Here is a 21,152-nt window from a genome sequence, read left to right as displayed (position 1 = left end):
GTTAAACAGGTCCCCCACCACCACCATGTTGCAGTAATAGAGGCCTCCACCATCCCCCATCCCTTCTCAGCAGATAACACAACCTATAGCAGGTTGGCCCTATCCAATTAGTTTGAATAGCTGTGTGCCAAAGAAATCGCTGCTTTTATTAAAAATAAAAGCACACTAAGCAGGCAATGGGCTGTAAAGAGTATGAGTCTGGCATAATTATGAAGGTCGAGGTTCAGGTTACCAAAAGAGACATACAAAGATTTCCAGAGGCCTGGGGAATAAAGATGTAGATTTAGATATAGATACGGAATTTACACAGCAAACACAGCAGACCTAAATAACATCTCCAATAGAGGAAAAGCAAAAATAAGATGCCCCTCTCAAATAATTCTTTCGGCATTAAAAAATAAAAATTTTTAACCTAAAACTGAAGGGAGGGCCTACTGACTGGTCTCAAAATAACTACATTCATTGCATGTAATTTCTGTTATCTCACCTACATCCTGGGGACCTGATTACAGTTGGGTCAGGAAACCTTGTCAAACCCACCAAGAGCCTCAGCTCATGCCACTGGGAAAGTTGGGCAGAAGAAAGAGGAGAAAACCTTCTCTTCAGCCCTCACATCCATTATTTCAAGTTTTAGCAGGATGACAAGCCCACCACCCTCCCCTGATGTGAAGCTTCCCAAATTCACACGTAGGTTTTCTCGTCTGATCCTCATAATTCAGTGAGACAAACAAGATTTGGTTTGTCAATGTTTTTTTTTTAAAAAAATAAACGAAAAGGCCACTGAGGTAAACAATGTCCTGCCGGACAACCTCCCCCTGCCCCCATAAACCCTGTCACTCTCAAAGCTCAGTTTTAAATTTCTCAAGGGCAATGATTCACAGGGCGAGGGAATGAGGAAGGGAGGGTCACCTGGTAAAACCCATTCATACAGGCAACAACTGGAAAAACAGAATCTTGCTGCATCAGCGCAAGATTTTCATTGAGGCGCCCGTCGTCCCACCGTACCTTCCGCCAGCACCTCGTCCACCGTGACCTGCTGCCGCCCAATGCCAAAGACCCTGCCGATGTAGCCACTGCCCAGGCCCGAGGAGCTGCCCCCTCCGCCGCTGGAGCCGGAGCCCAGGCCAGAGCCGCCCTGCTCTCGCCGGGAGTCGAAAAACTTCTTCATCTTGCGAAGGGGAAGCAGTAAAACAAAAACACCGACAGCTTCTAGATTTTTTTTTTCTTTTTTAAAGAAAACAAGAGATCCAAGGATTTCTTCTCGGATTTCAGCTCGGAGAGGAGCCACCCGAATCCGGCCGTGGGGGTGGGGGCTGAGGGAGGATGCCTATAGGAATATGCGTGTCAATCGCGCGGCGGTCCGTCCCCTCCTCCTCTAGAGAACGATTCGTATAAGTTTAAACCTGTGATGACAGAGGGAGAGAGAGAGGATGAATCAGTAACACACTTAAAAAGGCAACTACTGAGTCCTAGGGTCAGCACAAGCCATCATCCTGGGGAAACGCTCCGTGAATTTTCTAAACGAGAAAAACGCTGGGGCTGAAAACGCGTCCCCCAACCCCCAAACCAGAGACCCTGTGCCCAGGGCTCGGAAAAAGAAGGAATTCGGGCCGCCGACTCAGCCGGGCACTGCCCCCCCTGCTCCCCGGTCTCCCCGCCGCCCCGCGAGGCAGCATCCCGGCGGCACCCACTTGAGATGGCTCGTCGGCGGGCGCTTCAGCTACCAGCCCCGCAACATTGTCACGGTGCGGGGCGGCCTGCGTCGGGGAAAGGAGGCGGCGCTGCAGCGAGAGCCGGGGCCGCGTCGGGCACCCGCCCGCCCACCAGCTGATCCCCGGAGCGCCCGGCGGAGACTGACCCGCCGCCCCTCCCCCGCGCGCGCGCGCTCCCGCCCGACTCCAGCCACCCAACCAGGAAGTGAACCGCCGCCGGAAGTGCCTCTCGCGGCGGCGCGGCTACGCGGCAACGGGTCAGGGCCCTCTTTCGGCCGCCGTTCTGTCGCGATGGACGGGAAGGGGTCGTCAGAAAGAAGGGGAGAGGGGAAACCGGGGGTCTCCGAGCGGAGAAAGTTTTAGAAAAGAACGTTGATCTCGCCCGATCCGCTGAGCACCATGGGAAAGGTAGTTCGGCGCAGCCCAGCGGCTGGACTACAATTCCCAGGATGGCCCTGGAGGAGCCAGCGAGGCGGTGGCGGTGGCCTCCTCGGCCTCGGAGGTGGTTAGCGGGGTGGTGCATTGGTGGGGATTCGGTTATTTAAACACATCCGGTAAAGAAACTGCCAGGAACTAGGGTTTCCACCCTGCTGCGTGGTCCACCCTTCTGGAGCCATCTTATTTGCGGCTTGACCTCCCTGCACCAGGGACTCTGGGGTTTGTGGTTTCCAGACGGATCGAGACTGACACTTGAAGGACGCGGCTTATCCGCGGAACCCCTAGCGGGTCCTGCGGGGCTTCCCGACGTCACCTGGGCGGAAGGAGGGAGACAGAGCGCGATCGGGAAAATGTTGCTGGCAGTTAGTACAAGGGCCACACCCTAGCTTAAATAAAGCCGGTATCCTTCCGTCCCCAACCTCAAAAGCCGACTTTGCTCCCAGATGTTACTGAGAACCGGCTCAGCGGTCAGCTCTGAGCTGTGCGCTGTGAGAACGCCTAATACAGTGTCCCGTTTGAGAATCTACAGGCGAGACTCAAACCGAGAAACTTAAAGGGTGCGTGTAGGACAGATCCTAGGGTACCAGGAGGTCCGACCCCAAACTTTGGGGCTCGTCTGCAGACGGTGACCCTTAATTCTTCCACCCTTGCTGATGCTAATCCCTTTCCACACAAGAACCCCAGGCTGACCTGTTATTTTCTCTCTCTCTCTCTCCTTGGTGCTTATTTCACCCTGATTTCGTCTGAGTGCCGAGGGTGGGAGGTGTACAATGTGATTAGCATCTATCAAATGCAGAAGATTTGCAAGGCCGGTCGGTAGCCTTCTCCATCCCTGGATTTCCTGATAGATGATGTCAAATCCTTGCGTCCCCCACCCCACCCCCCACCCCCGCAAAAAAAGAAAAAAAATCCATGATTTTTCGAACCCCTGAATATAGGTTATTTCTCCCCATCCCTAATTTTCCGACAGCCCTATTAGCTTGTAGTTCGTCCCAGATTTTTTTCAGCAGGCATTTGAGCGTGGAGAAGGATGTTCCAGGAAAAAAAATGGTGCTTGCTTTTTCTAATCTGAATATTGAACTGAGCTGGCAGCGGTGTTGCTGCTGATGCTTCTCCTTCCTCCCCCTCTTTTTCTCCTTCTCCCTCTTATCCTTTTCCTCCTCGTTTCAAGTAGTGCCATTGAAGTTAAACTTCCTGTGTAAAGACAACATCTTTTCTTCCAAAGGGAGTCAATGTTGTCACCGCAGTTCACAAATTCACGCAGCCACCTCCACGTAGAACGCAGCACCTGCTAAAACAGTCCCTCAAAGCAAGCCCAGGGAGGCATGTTCTCTGCACTGTCCTTAAAAGGCTAGATTTTGTCTAAGGAAATTTGGAATAGATCTTAAAATAGATGGGAAAGCTCATTTAGAATTAGATTCATTGACCTCCATTTTTCTCTGCATCTCTTGATCTTGACTGTCTTTTTTAAAGAAGAAGCTCTGTTGGGTCCTAGAATCTGTTGCTATCTTTTTACTTTTCTAGACTTTCCTGTTACCAGACTAGGCCAGATTTACACAAATCCCAAATCTCACTTCTGAGACACAACAACTTATTTTTATCCGATAGGATTAAGGCAGATAACATGCATTTATGAGCACCCACCTGGATGCTTTGATCAGCATCTGAAGGCGGAGGTTATGAAAAAGAAGATAATGTGGAATCTAATGCACAAAATAAACTGTTGAACAAAATAGATCCAGAGACATAGAAGCATGGAACAGTGTTGAATCTCAGAAGGAAGGTGGGGTTGAGTGGGTGGGGAGAAGAGATCAACCAAAAAATTTATATCCATATATGCATAATCCATGTATATAGACAGCAGGAGGGTGGTGGCGGGCAATAAGGGGTGAATGGGAGAAAAAAAGGGGGGGAATGTAATACTTTCAACAATAAAATTTTTAAAGCAAATACATAAAAAATAGATAAAAAAACATTAAAAGAATAGACTTTTGCCTTTCATTCTCTCAGAAGCTAATAATTATAATGAAAAAAAACACTGTTTTTAATTATTTAATCCTCACAACAGCCCTATGGAATAAGGTACTATTATTATACTCATTTTATAGATGGGGAACTGAAGCATAGAGATAAGTCACACAGAGAGTAACTGGCAAAGCCAGAACTCAAACTCAAACATTTTGGCTTCAGAACACTGTTTAACTAGCTAGATAAAACTGCCCAGTTAAAAAGAGCAAACATAGACTGATTAATATATTTGAAAATAATTGGAAACATCACTCCAGAGCTGTGCTCCTAGACCACTTAGATCTCTGGATCTATTTTCTCAGCCATAACATGAGAGGTCTCTTGTAACTCTTAGTAATTCTTTAGTTCCTGAGAACAAAATAAAAACAGACCAGCCACAATAATCTCAAAACTTATACCACATTTACTTTCTGTATAATTTGTTCTACCCTGTTTTTCATTCCCATTCAACTTTTCATGTATATTATCTCCTCAACCAAGTTCCTCAAGGTCAGGGAACAGTCTTCTACTTATCTCCTTGAACATTCAATACAGTAGTTTAAATAGAGTGTACAGTATTCTTACCAATACTCAAGCCAAATAATCAACTTCAAATTAAATGTGACACAGAAGAGAGCAATCTGATTAAGGTGGAAAGATTGATTTGAGGTGTCCTGGGCTAAGTGAGCTTTTGAACTTGGTCTGGAAGATACTGTGGATAAATGCCAATTAAAGGAAAGGAGAAAGGAAACTGACACTATTATCTCCCACATGCCAGTTACTGTATTAAGTGCTTAACATGTAGTTTAATCCTCATGGATACATCTCTGTGAAGTATATACTATTATCTATTATATCAAAACTAGGGGCCCAGTGCATGAATTTGTGCACCTTGAAAGGAACTGTGGGCCTCAAGGCTGCGGTGGGCACAGGGGCAGATCACGGCCCACAGACCCCTGTCTGCCAGAAGCCCCGCTCCCACCACTGCCGCTCTCACCACTGCCACTCCCAGGCGCTGACAGCACCGGCCCCGCTCACACCCACTGACAGGGTGGAGCGATTGAGGCCAGTGCCAGCAGGAGGTACGAGCGGTGGCTGCTGCCACAATCGCCCCTCAGGAGCAGGGGGAAGTAGGAAGCCCTCAGGGGCAGTCAGGACCAGCAGCTGCAGCTCGCACATGCTGAGGGCGCCAAGCAATTGGGCCAGTGCCAGGCGCCAGCAGCAGGTGCAGGTAGGGCCAGTGCCAGCAGCAGGTGCGAGTAGGGCCAGTGCCAGCAGCAGGTGTGAGTGCCGGGCGGGACCATGGCACGTGGGAGCAAAGAATTTTCAGTAACCACCAGAGGCTCACCCTGATGACAGTGACCAGCACCCCGCCTTGGTCTGGCACCCCTACTCACCTGCTCCACCATCCCACCGCGGCCAACACACGCCATGTCCCGCATTCTGCTGCCTGCTGCCACGCCCCCTGGTTGTCAGCACACGTCATAGCAACCAGTTGTTCGGTTGTTCCGCCGTTTAGTCTATTTGCATATTAGCCTTTTATTATATAGAATAGATACTATTATACTACTATTCCCAGTTTTATAAATGAACAGTAAAGATTTTATTAGTAGCAGAGAGATGTGCATGATTTGTTAGGTTTGGAGGAAATTATTTGACCTGTGATATAGCTAAATCATGTCACAGTAAACCCTGTGGTTGCAAATGTGTGGTGCATCCTTAGAGGAATCAAAGTGAAGAGGACCAGTATTAATTAAGGACCTTAATTAGGGCCACACTTTGTTGGCTACTTAATCATATCATCCAGTTTTCACAATGCACTTATGAAGTGTGTATTACTTTTATTTTATCGATGTGGAAACAGTCTGAACAGGATGTCAACAGAGCCTGCAAAGGGCAGAGCCAGAATCAGATCCTGACTGACCTCAAAACTCAGGTCATTTTCACTACACAAAGTAGCCTATGTTGCCATCTGGTAGTCCAATGGAATGTATTAGAAATGCAATTATCAGGCCCTACTCAGATCTACTGAATGGAGGAGGGGGGCTCAGAAGCAGTGATCTCTTCTCAGTATTTTCTGCATTTAGTTTCCTTACAAATACCCCTTAGTTTGCCTACCTTTCTTTGATTCTTACCTACCTGACTGCCAGCTCCCTCCTTTCCTCTCATTTGTATGTTTCATCTATTATCTCTCTCTCTTTTTTAGTGTTCACTTTTCTTGATTTTTTTTTTTTCAAATATCAAGTTGATGCTTTTTTCAGAAATTGGCTTTGGTAAATCTTGTTTGAGAGGGTAGCCTTCTTCTGCATCTTGCGCACTGAGTTTTCCTTTTATATGGTGTAGAATCTTTTCATAAACTTTTGAGGGTTTTTCCCTATTTAATCACCTTTAGATAAGCAGTGTTGTTATGAGTCTTAATCTTTTTTTGAATCACTGAGGAATTTTAATTAGTTGTTGAGAGAAGCTAATGGACATCTAGAAAGATACCTTCTTAAATTGGGACTCAGCCTTTTCACTTTGGAAATCTGTTGTAGTTACTAAAATGAGCACAATAAACAGTGAACTAAGATATGCTTGTTATAATTGACATAAAATATAGAGGTTCCTGAAATGGAACCTAATGTGGATTTCACCCACACATGCATGAGATCTAGGACTCTAGTTTCAGTACTTTAGGACTGTTTGCCTGAGCAAACACTCTTTAAATACCCAAGTAAGGATGTCCTCCTATAAGCCTTATTCTGACTCCTTAGAATGGTGATACTCAAAGTGTGATCTGTAAATAAGTGCCAGTTTTTGAATTGTATATTACTGGTCCACAGTAAGTACAGAAATTCAGAATAAACATTTACAGTAGGTAAATTACATATAATTTACCATCTAGGTCTGGCCAGCATGGTTCAATGATTGAGCATTGACCTATGAACCAGGAGGTCACGGTTCTATTCCCGGTCAGGGCACATGCCCAGGTTTCGGGCTTGATCCCCAGTGTGGGGCATGCAGGAGGCAGCTGATCAGTGATTCTCTCTCATCATTGATGTTTCTATCTCTCTCTCTCCCTTTCCCTATATATATATATAGTTTTATCATCTATTCAAAACACTTTGAAAATTAAAGGGGGGATATGATTCTGCACCCCTGATTACAGATTACAGTATGTGGGGTTTCCTCTACACCACCAAATCTCCAACATCAATTGGGTATCCTACAATTTTACTCAGTTCTGACACTATCTACCTGGAGATAGCACCAGATTTCACAAGTTAAGGACTCAGTCCTACAACTCCAGCCTGTCACCTGTGCTTCTGACCAACTGGCTATAGATTGGACGTTCTGACAACCACCTCCTTTGGTTCCATTAATTTACTAGACTGGCTCACAGAACTCAGAGAAACAGTTTACTTACTAGCTTACCAATTTATTATAGAAGAACATAACTCAGTTATATACATAGAATATACTTAGGGCAAGGTATGTGGAAGGGGCATGGAGCTTCCATGCTCTCTCAGAGAGCACTGCTCTCAAAACATCTTCATGTGGTCACCAACCCCAAAGCTCTCCCAACCCCCACCCTTTTGAATTTTATGGAGTCTTCATTGCATAGACATGAGTGATTAAATCATTGACCATTGGTGATCATTCAACCTCCAGCCCTGATCCCCTCCTGGGAGGTGGGGGAAGAGGACTAAAAGTTTCAATCCTCCAATCACATGGTTGGTTCCACCGGCCTCTATCCTTGGGTGCTTTCCAAAGGTCATATCTTTAACATAAACACTGTGTGGTTGGAAGGGGTTTGCTATGAATATTAAGACACCTTTATCACTTTTTTCACTTAGGAAATTCCAAAGGTTTTAGAGGCTCCGTGCCAGAAGCAGAGATGAAAACCAAATAGATATTGCTTATTGTAAAGCAGGGGGAGGCGGGGGGACACTTTTAGCAATTACCCCAGGACAATAGACATTAACTGGACTATCCAGGCAATTGGTATGTGTGGTCACCTCATCCTTAGACTTCATTAGTGGTAGAGCCCTATGGGCACATCTATCAAATAACCTGGACCTTTCTTTTTCTAAGTGTAATATACCCGAACTCCCAGATCCAAGGCCCTATCCACTTGATAAGAGAGCCCAGCAGTTGCACTTGGACCCCTTGGCCCCCCACTCCCTAAACCACTCTTGGAAACTGACTTATGATTAGACACTGTGTCTTGCCCACTTGCCCCAAGCTGAGACTTCATGCCAGTGACTGTCTTTCCAAGAGGGCATTTTTGAGAGCCAGACTCCAGTCCTCAGCCATACCTCAGTGAGGAGTCTTAAAACATGATGCATGGTCATGACCATTGAATAAACTATCGAATGCAGCATTGACCCCAGATTTTTAAGTGCTTCCCAGCAAATATTTTCCAACTAGTTCTTTTTGCTGGTGGACTTGATTTAAGGAGAGGTCAGAGATTAGATCACAGTCGAAATCTACAGGCTTTTAGCTGGGCCTCTCCTGGGAGCATCTGTGAAATATCATGCATTACTTGGGAATTATTACGATGGTCTTCAAATGTTTTCACTGAGATAATCACTAGGTTCATTTTTTTTAAAAACTGTGTTCATATGTTTTAAAGTTGACATATAAAAATTTCATCATAAGTCTAAATAATTGCAAAGGATATAATTTATGGCATTTTATAAGTACTGTCGTTTAAAAGTAATTATCTTTATACAATTGATTAAAATAATATAAAATATAAAGCAAAATTTGATAAATTGACAAAAGTACAAATATTTTGGGAATGCATTTTTTTTCACAAGATGAATGGGTCTTTAAAAAATTTTGTTCAATTGTATGCCTGTGTTTTGTTTTCATAGATGTAAGCACCAAGAAAACTTGTTAAATAAATACATGGAGGGGGCTCAAACGTTTTCCTTTAGAATTATCACTTAGTTCTTTGTACTCCTAAGATCTAAGAAAAAAAATTCAAAGGGATCATCTGTTCTCATAAATTTCTTTTAACAGTATATCAACTTTAACTTGATTGATCTTTTTATAATTTTATCAAAAGCAAAAAAAAATAACTACCACTTGCAGACATGTGTCATGCAGTTATTGGAGCTGTTCACTTCCTTACTTTCTGGGAAATGCATAAAAAAGGTTTTATCAAGATTTACCACGTGACTTCTATTCTTTCCCTTGGAGGCACCTTGTTTAACCCAGTATTCTCAAAAAGAGTTGAGAAAATAAAAGCAATGCTAAGTCAAAGCACATTTGCCAGTATAATATTTCTTAATAAATTGCTGTTTTTATAATGTGATTTAAATGTGTTTGTCAAAACTGTGGAGATAGATTTTCCTCATTTAATGTATAAAAATATATGTCATATAATCTGATTAGTAAAGTCAGTTCTCTTTGTCAAACCAACCAGGAAAATCAGACTTTGTGAGAAAAGTCTAGCTTCATCACAACTTTATATTCAATACAAATAGTGTTTATGTTTCAAAAATTAGCCCTGGCTGGTTGGCTCAGTGGATAGAGCGTCAGCCTGTGGACTGAAAGGCCCCAGGTTCAATTCTTGTCAAGGGCATGTAGCTTGGTTGCAGACACATCCCCAGTAGGAGGTGTGCAGGAGGCAGCTAATTTTTTTTTTTATATATATAGATTCTTTATTGTTGTAAGTTTTCCATATGTCTCCTTTTTCTCCCATTGGCCTCTCACCATCTGCTCCTGCCCCCCAGCTCCTGCCCCCCCACATTGTCTGTGTCCATTGGTCATGCTCATGTGCATAGATACAAGTCCTTTGGTTGATCCCTCATTCCGTCCCCCCCCACCCCTTTTCTGAGGTTTAAAGGTCTGTTCCATGCTTCTATGCCTCTGGATCTATTTTTGTTCATCAGTTTATGTTGTTCATTATATTCTGCAAATGAGTGCGATCATGTGATATTTATCTTTCTCAGACTGGCTTATTTCGCTTCCCATAATGCTCTTCAGGTCCATCCATGCTGTTGCAAATGGTAAAAGTTCTTTTTTACCGCAGCGTAGTGTTCCATTGTGTAGATGCATCAGTTTTTTAATCCACTCACCTGCTGATGGGCACTGAGGCTGTTTCCAAATCTTAGCTATTGTAAATTGTGCTGCTATGAACATAGGGGTGCATATATCCTTTCTGATTGGTGTTTCTGTATTATTATTATTATTATTATTTAAACATAAATGTCATTTCTTCCTCAGGGTTTCTTTCTGCATTTGAATTACTGTCTAGCCCTGGCTGGTTTGCCTCAGTGGATAGAGCACCACAGACTGAAGGGCCCCAGGTTCGATTCCGGTCAGGGCACAGGCCTGGGTTTGGGGGCTCGATCCCCAGTGTGGGGCGTGCAGAAGGCAGCTGGTCCATGATTCTCTCATCTTTGCTGTTTCTATCTCTCTCTCCCTCTCCCTTCCTCTCCAAAATCAATAAAAAAATATTTTAAAGAAGTTACTGTCTAGGCAGCTCTCCCCCTTCCAGGGGGAACCGCGGCGCCCCACGCGAGTAGGCGCATGGACTTGGGCCTAGACGAGGGTCGCCCCGAAGAGCCGGTTGCATGGTACCAGGAAAAGCTCTCCTAAGAAGCGTGCAGCGAGGTCTCAGGAGGCAGCTAATTGATGATTCTCTTTCTTTGATGTTTCTAACTCTCTATCCCTCTTCCTTCCTCTCTGTAAAAAATCAATAAAATATATTTAGAAAAAAACTTTAAACAAAAATTATAAAGCATTGAGAAGAAAATTATAGAAAGTATCTAGCAACATAACTAAGAGCAATCACGATTAAAATTATAAAGATCTAGCCCAGCCAGCCAGTGTGGCTCAGTGGTTGAGCATCAACCCATGAACCAAGAGGTCATGGTTTGATTCCCTTCAGGGCACATGCCCTGGTTGCATGCTTGATCACCCCCGTAGGGGGCATGCAAGAGGCAGCCGAGCAATGATTTTCTTTCATAGTTGATGTTTCTATCTCTCCCTTTTCCTTACTCTCTGAAATCAATAAAAATATATTTTAAAAAATAATAATAAAGATCTAATATAATTGGCTTTTGCATTTTTTTTCATTTTCTTTTTTTTTTATTTTATTTTATTTTTCGCTAAAAGTATTACAAAGGGTATTACATAAGTGTCCTTTTTTCCCCCCCACCCTTGACAAGCCCCTGCCCTCCCTTACCCCCCAGTGTCTTATGTCCATTAGTTATGGTTATATGGATGCATACAAGTCCTTCGGTTGATCTCTTATTCCCCTCCCTCCTGTCCCCCAACCCTCCCTGGCGGCTTTTGCATTTTATGTTATAAAACAAGATAAAAAGAATATGCTATTTCCTTATTGCTTATTTTGAAATAATGAACTAATATGTAGCTACAAGTAAGTCATCTATTAAGCAAGAAGTGTGATACAAGGCTTTGCATTATTTCTGTTAAATATGTGTGGCATGCATTAAATATGACTTTTCATAATGAGAATCATGTATAAAAATAAGAAATAGTTCATAAACTCTTTAGCTATCATGTTCAAACTCTCTTGTGTATTTAATAAAAGAAAAAGGTACAAACTGCTAAAAATGAATTGGCCTGGCAGGTAGCATATACTTTTATTTTAAATTGGAGATATAAAATATTTAACATTTAATTGGATGAAATAAAATGATGGAATAAATATTTCATTATATGATTTTTCAAATAGATTTTAATTTGATTCACACTGAATTGTAAACAAATTAAGTAAATTGCTCACCAAAAGTCATGCATAGTAGTCCCAGAAAACACTAATTACATTTAAAAGAGTCAGTTTCAGAAACTTGTCCTGTCATAAAAATTAAAAATGTCTTTAAAAGACTGTCAAGAAAAACAAAAAGACAACCCACAGAATGGGAGAAAATATTTACAAATAATATATCTGGTAAGGGACTTGCATCTAGAACATATAAATAACTTGTACAACTCAACAATAAAAAGCAAATAACTAATTTTAAAATGTGCAAAGTACCTGAATAGATATTTCTGTGAAGATATATACAAATGGCTAATAAACACATAAAAGATGCTAACATCATTAGTTATTAGGGAAATGCAAATCAAAATGACAATGAAATACCACTTTACACCTATTAGAATGGCTATGATTAAAAAAAAGACAGACAATAACAAGTGTTGACAAGGATATGGAGAAATTAGAACCCTCATACACAGCTAGTAGAAATGTAAAATGTGCAGATAGTAAATTAATCTGGCAGTTTCTCAAAAGGTTAAACATAGCATTACCATATGACCTAGTGCTTCCATTCCTAGCTTTTATTATTATAGATTACTATATTATACTAGCCAAAGAGTGAAAACAACCCAAATGTTCATCAACTGATGAATGGATAAGTAAAATATGGTATAATTTGTACAATGGAATATGATTTTGTCATAAAAAGGAATGAAGAATTGATACATGCTACAACTTGGATGAACCTTAAAGGCATTATGCTAATTGGAAGAAGCTAGTCACAAAAGATCACATATTGATACAATTTTTATGAAATGTCCAGAAGGAGTAAATCTATGGAGACAGAAACTAGATTAGTGGTTGCCTAGGGCTAGAGTTGGTGGGGGAGAATTGGGAGGAAATGGAGAATGACTACTAAAGATTTCTTTTTGGAGTGATGAAATGTTCTAAAACTGTGGTGACGATTGTACAAGTCTGTGACTATACTAAAAATCATTGATTGTATACTTAAAATGGTATGCAAATACTTCCATAAAACTGCTGAAAATTTTTAAAAAGTCCCATAAAAGTATTATAGACTAAGACTTAGTATAATGTACAAAGCCTATCCTTAGACAAAGGGATGGAATATTCTGTGATGTGATTGGTGGATGAAGATATTGTGGCAAAATTTATATAAACTGTCTCTTTTTTCTCTTGGTTTTCTCCTCTCCACACAGCATGTTATTTATTCTTTGTCATTGTATCAGTTATCCACTGACACATTGATGCTGGTAACAAACAACCTAAAGCCTAATTCTTATCTCTCACAAGTCTGTGGTAGCTGAACCATTAGCCACCATGCTCCTTACACTGTGCCTGATGCAAAAGAGGAATCCAAGCTGTGTTTGTTGAATTGACCTGAGCCATTGTCAGCACTTGACTGAGCTGCTGGTAGGACAAGAAAACAGCTACGTGGCGACGTGGTGTTTGAGGTGCCAGCACTCCAAGCTCACATTCTCTGGGAAACCTGGGCCTTTTGCAGGAGGCTGACAACAGGTATTTAGATGTTTTAAGATTTGGGTTTAATTTCAAATTAGGTTGGCAAGCTGGGCTCTACTCCAATGAGAAACGCATTCCACTGTCTTTTCCTGCCTTTTTAACATTTAAGGCAAGTTCTTCCACCCATCCACCCATACAAAACTTTCTTGTTCAGAAAGTCATCTGAGCAACTGGCAAAGGCACCAACTCAGAGTTTCCTATTTTTATCCCTGTGTGTAATCAATGGGAACACGCTGTGACGGAAATGGAGAATTATGAATTGAGAAAAGCAAACTAGTGACATTTGCTTTTTTTCCTGAGTAAGGTAACGGAGGAAAACGGACCTGATGTGTAGAAATATGATGGAAATGTTATGGGTCAGCCTCTCTACAAAAGTACCCCGTGATGTCTGTATCTCTTTTCAGGTTAGGCTTGGAAAAAGTTTTCACAGGAACTGATTTTCTAGAAACATTGAGATATAGAATCCTGTCAGCCCTTCTCCTATAAATTATTAGTCTGTGAATTCAATGTTTATTTTCTGCCAACCTTTTATAAATCAGAAACTATCTATTCTCCAACTGGATTACACTTCATCTCAAAAACTGCACCACTCCAGCCCTGGTGGGTAGCTCAGTTAGTTAGAGTATCATCCTCATATGCCAGAGTTTTGGATTCAATATCTGGTCACATACAAGAATCAACGAATGAATGCATTAAAAAGTGGAACAACAAATCGATGTTTTTCTCTCTCTTCTCTTTCCTCCTTCTTCTCTTTCTCTAAAATCAAAAAATAAAATTTAGCTCTGGCTAGTGAGACTCAGTTGGTTGGGCATTGTCCAACGCACTGAAAGGTTACAGGTTAGATTCCAGTCAGGGCACAGGCCCAGGTTTCAGGCTCGATCCCCGATAGGAGGGGTGCAGGAGGCAGCCGATAGATGTTTTGCTCTCATATTGATGGGTGTTTCTCTCTTCCTGTCCCTTCCTCTCTCTCTTAAATAAATAAATAAATAAATAAATAAATAAATAAATAAAATTTAAAAGATTGAACTATCTAAAAATAAGTCATTTTTATTTTATATAGTCTTCCTTTCCAGTCTTGCTTTATACAAAGGTGTTCTTTTTTTATACAGTGGTATCACAGCAGTTTTGTGTTCTGTTATTTCTTTCAGTTGTATGATGTAAGACTTCAAGATCAAGTGGTACATGAGTCTCACTTAGTCATGCTGATAATATATTATCACATATACATTCACATAAAGATAGATAAAAGTTTTATATTTTAAAAATATCTGTGTGTATTTTGTTGTACGTAAATGTCATCTTAATTTATTGGGGGGGGGGATGGTGTGAAAACCCAGGTAGGATATGGCTATTTAGCAGAGCATTCAAAAGAGGTGGAGCAAAAACCTGAGTGATCCATAAAGGGCTGGTTCCATCAGGGCACGGTTCACACCCCCTCCAAGGGCTGTGTAACCATCTCATGCAAAGTCAACTATTAATGATGACTTCTCCTAGTTGGCCTTGATTGTGGCTCACCATCGTGATCGCTTCAATGTCCTGTCTAGCATTAAGATGGCAGCCCTAGCCGGTTTGGCTCAATGGATAGAGCATCCGCCCAAGGACAGAAAGGTCCCAGATTTGATTCTGCTCAAAGGCCTGTACCTCAGTTGCAAGCTCAATTCCTGGTCCTGGTCGGGACACATGCAGGAGGCAACCAATCGATGTTTGTATCTCTCTCACATCAATGTTTCTCTCTCTCTGGCTCTCCCCTTTTCTTCTACTCTAAATAAATAAATAAACAAACAAACAAATAAATAGAAAAATATCCTCTGGTGATGATTAACAAAAATTTTAAATATTTTTAAAATTAACAGTTGTGATTTGTAGATTTATAGGAAATAGAAAAGACTTTGAAATTGTGGGCAGCCCAGAATTGGTAATTAACTTGTTAAAAGTCTGTCTTAGTCCATTCAGGATGTCATAACAATTACCAGAGACTGGGTGGTTTATAAACTATAGGAATTTGTTTTTTACAGTACTAAAGGCTGAAAGTCCAGGATCCGGGGGCCGAGCATCATCAGGTGTAGACTTTCTTCCGGATTCCTGTGCACATGTGTAACCTTACATAACTTTGCATCCTTTACATAACAGTTCTCTCCTGTAGCTTCGCATGGTGGAAGCAGTTAGGGAGCTCTGTGGTATCTCTTTTATAGAGGGCACGAATCCCACTTATGAGGCTGCACTGCCATGACCTGATCACCTCCCAAACACCCCACCTCCAAATGCCATCACATTAGGGGTTAGGATTTCAACATATACATTTTGAGGGGAACACAAACATTCAGTCTATAGCAAAGTGTCACAACTATTGAATAACAAAGACATGTGAAAGCCCAGGCAATTTTTACCAACCAACAAAAAATAATTAAAATTTTCAATTCTCTTACGAATTTGGACTTTTAAAGGTTATGTTTTAAATATTACATTGTGTTCAAACTTATTTTAAATTCATTCAGGTTTTTTTTATTTTTTCTGGTTTTAAAAATATATATGATCTTTGTAGAAAGTTTGGAAAATAAAGTATATAAAAATTTAAAATCGCCCATACACCCACCCCAATAAATACTTGTTAATGTTTTGGTATAATTTCTTCCAGTCTATTTCTTATACACATAGTTGAAATTACTATACATAAAATTTTGTGTCCTACTTTTTTCACTTAATATTGTATCATATATATTTACTTATTACAGATCTTCGTAAATATAATTTTAAATGCTTCAGAGTATTCTAATTTATGGCCACACCATAATTTGCTTAATCATTCTTTTATTGTTAGACATTTAGGACATTTACAATTTTTGTTATACATAATGATCTGCTTTGTGTATAAAGGTTTTGTCTGCATTTCAAATTATTATTTAAAAGAGAGTTCTAGAAGTAGAATCACTAGGTAAAGATTATAGTTTTAAGATTCTTGGTTTATGTTGCCAAATTGCTTTTGAAAAAGATATTACAAATTTATACTTTCAGTGGAAATATGCTATCACCACTGAACAAGAATCAGACCCAATATTCATCAGGCACGTAGTTTTTACCAGATACTGACCTAATTATTTACTCTATATTAGCTCAACTTTAAAATGTTTAATATTATTGGTGAAAAAACATTATCTATTGCTTTAATTTCATTTCTTTGATTACTAGTGATATTGAGCTATATTTTATCATTAAGCCATTTGTAAGTATTTTTTGTAAATTATAAGTTACCTATTTTTCTATTGTGACTTATTGTCCTTATTGGTTTATATAAGCTCTTTATATATTATTATGATAAGCCTTTGCTATATTTACTATAGCTATTTTACAAGTTGTTTCTTTTTAAATTTTCTTTATAGTATTCTATATTTCTTTTTTAAAAATATATTTTATTGATTTTTCACAGAGAGGAAGGGAGAGGGATAGAGAGTTAGAAACATCGATGAGAGAGAAACATCAATCAGCTGCCTCCTGCACACCCCCTACTGGGGATGTGCCCGCAACCAAGGTACATGCCCTTGGCCGGAATCGAACCTGGGACCCTTCAGTCCGCAGGCCGACGCTCTCTCCACTGAGCCAAACCGGTTAGGGCGTATTTTATATTTCTATCAAGTTTTACTTTGTGATTCATCCTTGCTTTTAAAATGTTTAATTTTATTTAATGGCTCAGTAATAATAAAGACACATATTACATCTCTATTACATTCACTGGTTGTATACACTATTCCAAGCCTTTGCAGTAGGAACAACCAAAGCAGATTCTTGTGCATATGTGTTACTTTACATAACTTTACATCCTTTACATAACAGTTCTTTTCAAGCTTAAAAAAAAGTTATTTCTCAACAACCTATATTTCCATCCACATGGGATTGACTAAGTATATAGAACAAACAAAATAAAAAGGAAAACTATGGAGTTCCTAAAAGTCGTGCTATTTACATAAAGATATTACTGACTTTATTGAGGAGGAAGGAAGAATACAATGCTGCAAATAAAGAACAAGCCACTGGCGTACAATTACATGTACTAGTATATATGAAAGGGAGAATGTCTGGAGAGACCTTACCCAAACTCTGGCAGCGTTTATTTCTGGATCATGAGACTACAGATGATTTTTATTATCTTCTTTGTGCTTTTATGATTTGTTTCAGTATTTTGCCATGAGCGTGTATCATTTTTACTAAGAAACCAAGTTATTTTTAAAAGTACAAACAAAACTTTTTCACATACAGGGAGACAACAATATTCGCTCTTTTTTCCCCTGGTATTTTAAGTAAATATTTACATACACAAATAACATTTTCCATAGAATTCAAGCAATTTCCAGAAAGGTATATACATTTCTACACGTGGGTTACATATACTCACATGTATCAATGAATACATTTGCTAAGAACTTTGGGACTTCTAAATACTGGCTAAACATTGCTAGTGAAAGGAACTCTTAGGTGAGCTATTCTAATCTGCATACCTTCCTACTGCATAACTTTCTGGGTGATGTCATACAAACCTCTTCCTGCATCTGGGATTGTTTCCAGTGGCTGCATGTGGGAGCTTCCGGTTTTTGTTCTAAGTGAGTGATGTTTACTGGAAATGGAAGTCCACTAGCAAGATCTCAGTTCAGATAGTTTTGTGGGGGCAGGAAAAGAAATGATTGTGAGATGCATTTGGCCAAAAACTTTTACTTTCTGCCTTGTCATTATCTTGTTTTGATAGGTTGACTTAGTTTTGTTTTGCAATTACTTCTTGTGAAAAACCTAGGAGGAATGATATGGTCTGTCTTCGTCTTCCTCCTCCTCCTCCTCTCCCCACCAAAATTCTCAACTCAAACCTTTCTTCTCCATCCCTCCATGCATGCCTGCACACTCACATCAACTACAGAGAGTAGGTGGAGACTGCCAAGAACCTATAGACAGGATAGTGGGTATTTTACTACTCTCTTCTCTGAGATCTGCAAGGGACTTGCAACATTGAGATGTGAACAAAAGAGGCAAAGGGGTTTGCCCAAGATTGCTCAGCTAATTAATGGCAGAACAAAATGGAAAACCCAGGCTTCATATCTCGTAGTTAAGAGCCTCTGGGATAAAACCCATAAAGATTGTTAACATTTTTTTAGAATCATGCATAAGGGCAACTTAGAGAGTTCCAGGTAAAGGAATGCTGTATAACAAGAGTTGATTAACAGGTTGTTTTATGTTAAACATCAGCTAAGTAAAATTAAAGAAAAAGGCACCTAAATATACTGAGTTTTCCCTCTTTGTGGTTCCTCTTGATTGTGATGTTGTGATATCAGAAGTATCTACAGTTTTTTTCCCTAAATTTTTCAAAATAAAAAATTCGCAACAAAATTAACTGAAAATTTAAAGATTAATATATACCATGCTTCACTTTAGTAGACAGGGAACTTGTTGCAAATTCAAACAAGGATGTGGTGTTACAATATCTGAAAAGTCAGCCATCTTTTATCCAATATCTATCCTACCATCACATTGCCATTACCTGTGTTAGCATATACATGGGACACAGTCTAAGTATCAATAAAGCTAAAGCTCCAAATAAGATCAAGTTATTCTAAAACTAAACGGTTATGTTATGGCTGTCATTTGAGTGTTACACTCTTTTTAGTAAAGTTTTGAAATGTCAAGTAAAGGATAGACCCTAAAGCTTGCAGCCACTGTCAATGGGGGATATAGAGAAAACGGAGCTCTTCCATTTTATTTTGTTTTTTACTTTCAGGGAAAGAACATTTCTTCTCCACATGGAATGAGTGAGGTGAAGAGGAAGAGAAAAAACATAATGAGCCCTAACCGGTTTGGCTCAGTGGATAGAGCGTCGGCCTGCGGACGGAGGGGTCCCATGTACCTTGGTTGCGGGCACAGCCCTAGTGTGCAGGAGGCAGCTGATCGATATTCCTCTCTCATCGATGTTTCTAACTCTCTATCCCTCTCCCTTCCTCTCTTTGAAAAATCAATAAAATATATATTTAAAAAAACATAATGAACTTTGGTAAAGGAAGATGGACTTCCAAGATGGAGTAATAGAATGTAACAAAGCCTAGAGCTGACCCAAGTGAGTTCCAGCTCAGATTTGAAGAATAACATCTTAGGGCCCTGAGAAAAAGTTACATGAGATCACTAGACAATTGTCAGTGACCTTGGGGCATCACTGAAAATAGGAGACATATCACAAGACTGGAGACAGTGGAATATTCTCATTTTCAGGAAGAGAAAGAAGGCAGAGTCAGAAAATTTGTAGACAACTGTCTATAATTTCAATCTCAGGCAAGAATCTACAATGGGTTACTAGAGCAATAGTTTCAGGCACTAGGTGAAGAAGTACTGATTAAGAGCAAGACTGAGTTCACTAAGAACAAACCAAGGCTGTTTACCTCTTTCCCTCTTTAACAGGGTTACCAGCCCAGTAGCTCTGGGAAAACCTGTATATATAGAGAGAGTATTTCATCACTGGTTAGACATTTGATGAGTTTCTCATGATATTCCTTTGGACAAGATGGAAAAATATGAACTGGACCCTGGCCTACTGGATGAGCCAGTTGATTATACACAAGATGCTGACTAACAAATTGATATCAAATTGTAAGAAAGTATATAATGATGTGTCCCAAGGCGGTGTCCTTTATCTGCCCCTCATAAATGCTTTCAGAATATGTAGAAGGCATGCTCATCAAGTTTATAGGTAACTTGATGTTGGAAGTCTGATGAATATTTGGATGACAGAATGAGAATCAGCAGGTTGAGTCTAAAAGGATACAACTTAAACGTGATTAATATGAGGTCTAAGGAACTAATTGTATCAGTAAGAATAAGTCATACTGCACTTGTTTTAGCAGTAGCTAAAAGTCTTAGCCTAATTGGAGTCAGAAGTGTAATGTGGTTGCCAAAAAAAACCAAAAAAAAACACACACTAAGATTTTAGACTGAAACTAGTGGCATGGTAAATGTTTAACAACTGGCTCTCTGGAGGGAAAGAAACTCCTTGATTTATATAGCACTTGCCAATTTCTGTAGTGTAAATATTCCCACCACAGCCAGTTTCAAGCTACCAATATAATGTCACTGAATACAGAGTTTAGAAGAAATGTACACTAGCATACCATTATATGATATTTTTACTGCATAAATACAATAGGTGTAAATAACCACAAGAAAAAAGATAATATAAAATGTAGCAAAATAATTAGGAAATTATGAGTTTTAAGTATTTTATATCTTTGTTTTATTTTTTTATTTTTTATTTTTTCTGTACATCAGGTTATTTATTCACTTGATTCTTAGATTCACTTGTTGATAGATGCATATTTGTTGTTCATAATTTGTATCTTTACCTTTTTCTTCTTCTTCCTCTTCTTAAAGGATACCTTTCAGCATTTCATATAATACTGGTTTGGTGGTGATGAACTCCTTTAGCTTTTCCTTATCTGTGAAGCTCTTTATCTGACCTTCAATTCTGAATGATAGCTTTGCTGGATAAAGTAATCTTGGTTGTAGGTTCTTGGTATTCATCACTTTGAATATTTCTTGCCACTCCCCTTCTGGCCTGCAAAGTTTCTGTTGAGAAATCAGCTGACAGTCGTATGGGTATTCCCTTGTAGGTAACTGAGTTTCTTTCTCTTGCTGCTTTTAAGATTCTCTCTTTGTCTTTTGCTCTTGGCATTTTAATTATGATGTGTCTTGGTGTGGTCCTCTTTGGATTC

The 21,152-nt window shown here is 40.0% G+C and overlaps 1 protein-coding gene across 1 annotated transcript in view; it reads right to left on the bottom strand.

Moving 5' to 3' along the window:
- The window catches only part of AAK1 (AP2 associated kinase 1), a 131,564-nt gene extending 129,692 nt beyond the window's left edge, over positions 1-1,872 (bottom strand). The window contains exons 1-2 of the mRNA XM_014459363.2: positions 1,692-1,872; positions 1,006-1,403 (exon numbers count right to left, since the gene is read on the bottom strand). Coding sequence (XP_014314849.1) covers positions 1,006-1,168 — 163 coding nt within the window. The 5' untranslated portion in view covers positions 1,169-1,403; positions 1,692-1,872. The remainder of the gene's footprint in view (positions 1-1,005; positions 1,404-1,691) is intronic.
- Positions 1,873-21,152: the final 19,280 nt, after the last annotated feature.

Source organism: Myotis lucifugus, unplaced genomic scaffold, assembly GCF_000147115.1.
Source record: "Myotis lucifugus unplaced genomic scaffold, Myoluc2.0 scaffold_108, whole genome shotgun sequence".
Taxonomy (NCBI): domain Eukaryota; kingdom Metazoa; phylum Chordata; class Mammalia; order Chiroptera; family Vespertilionidae; genus Myotis; species Myotis lucifugus.
This window is presented reverse-complemented; position numbering and strand designations above follow the sequence as displayed.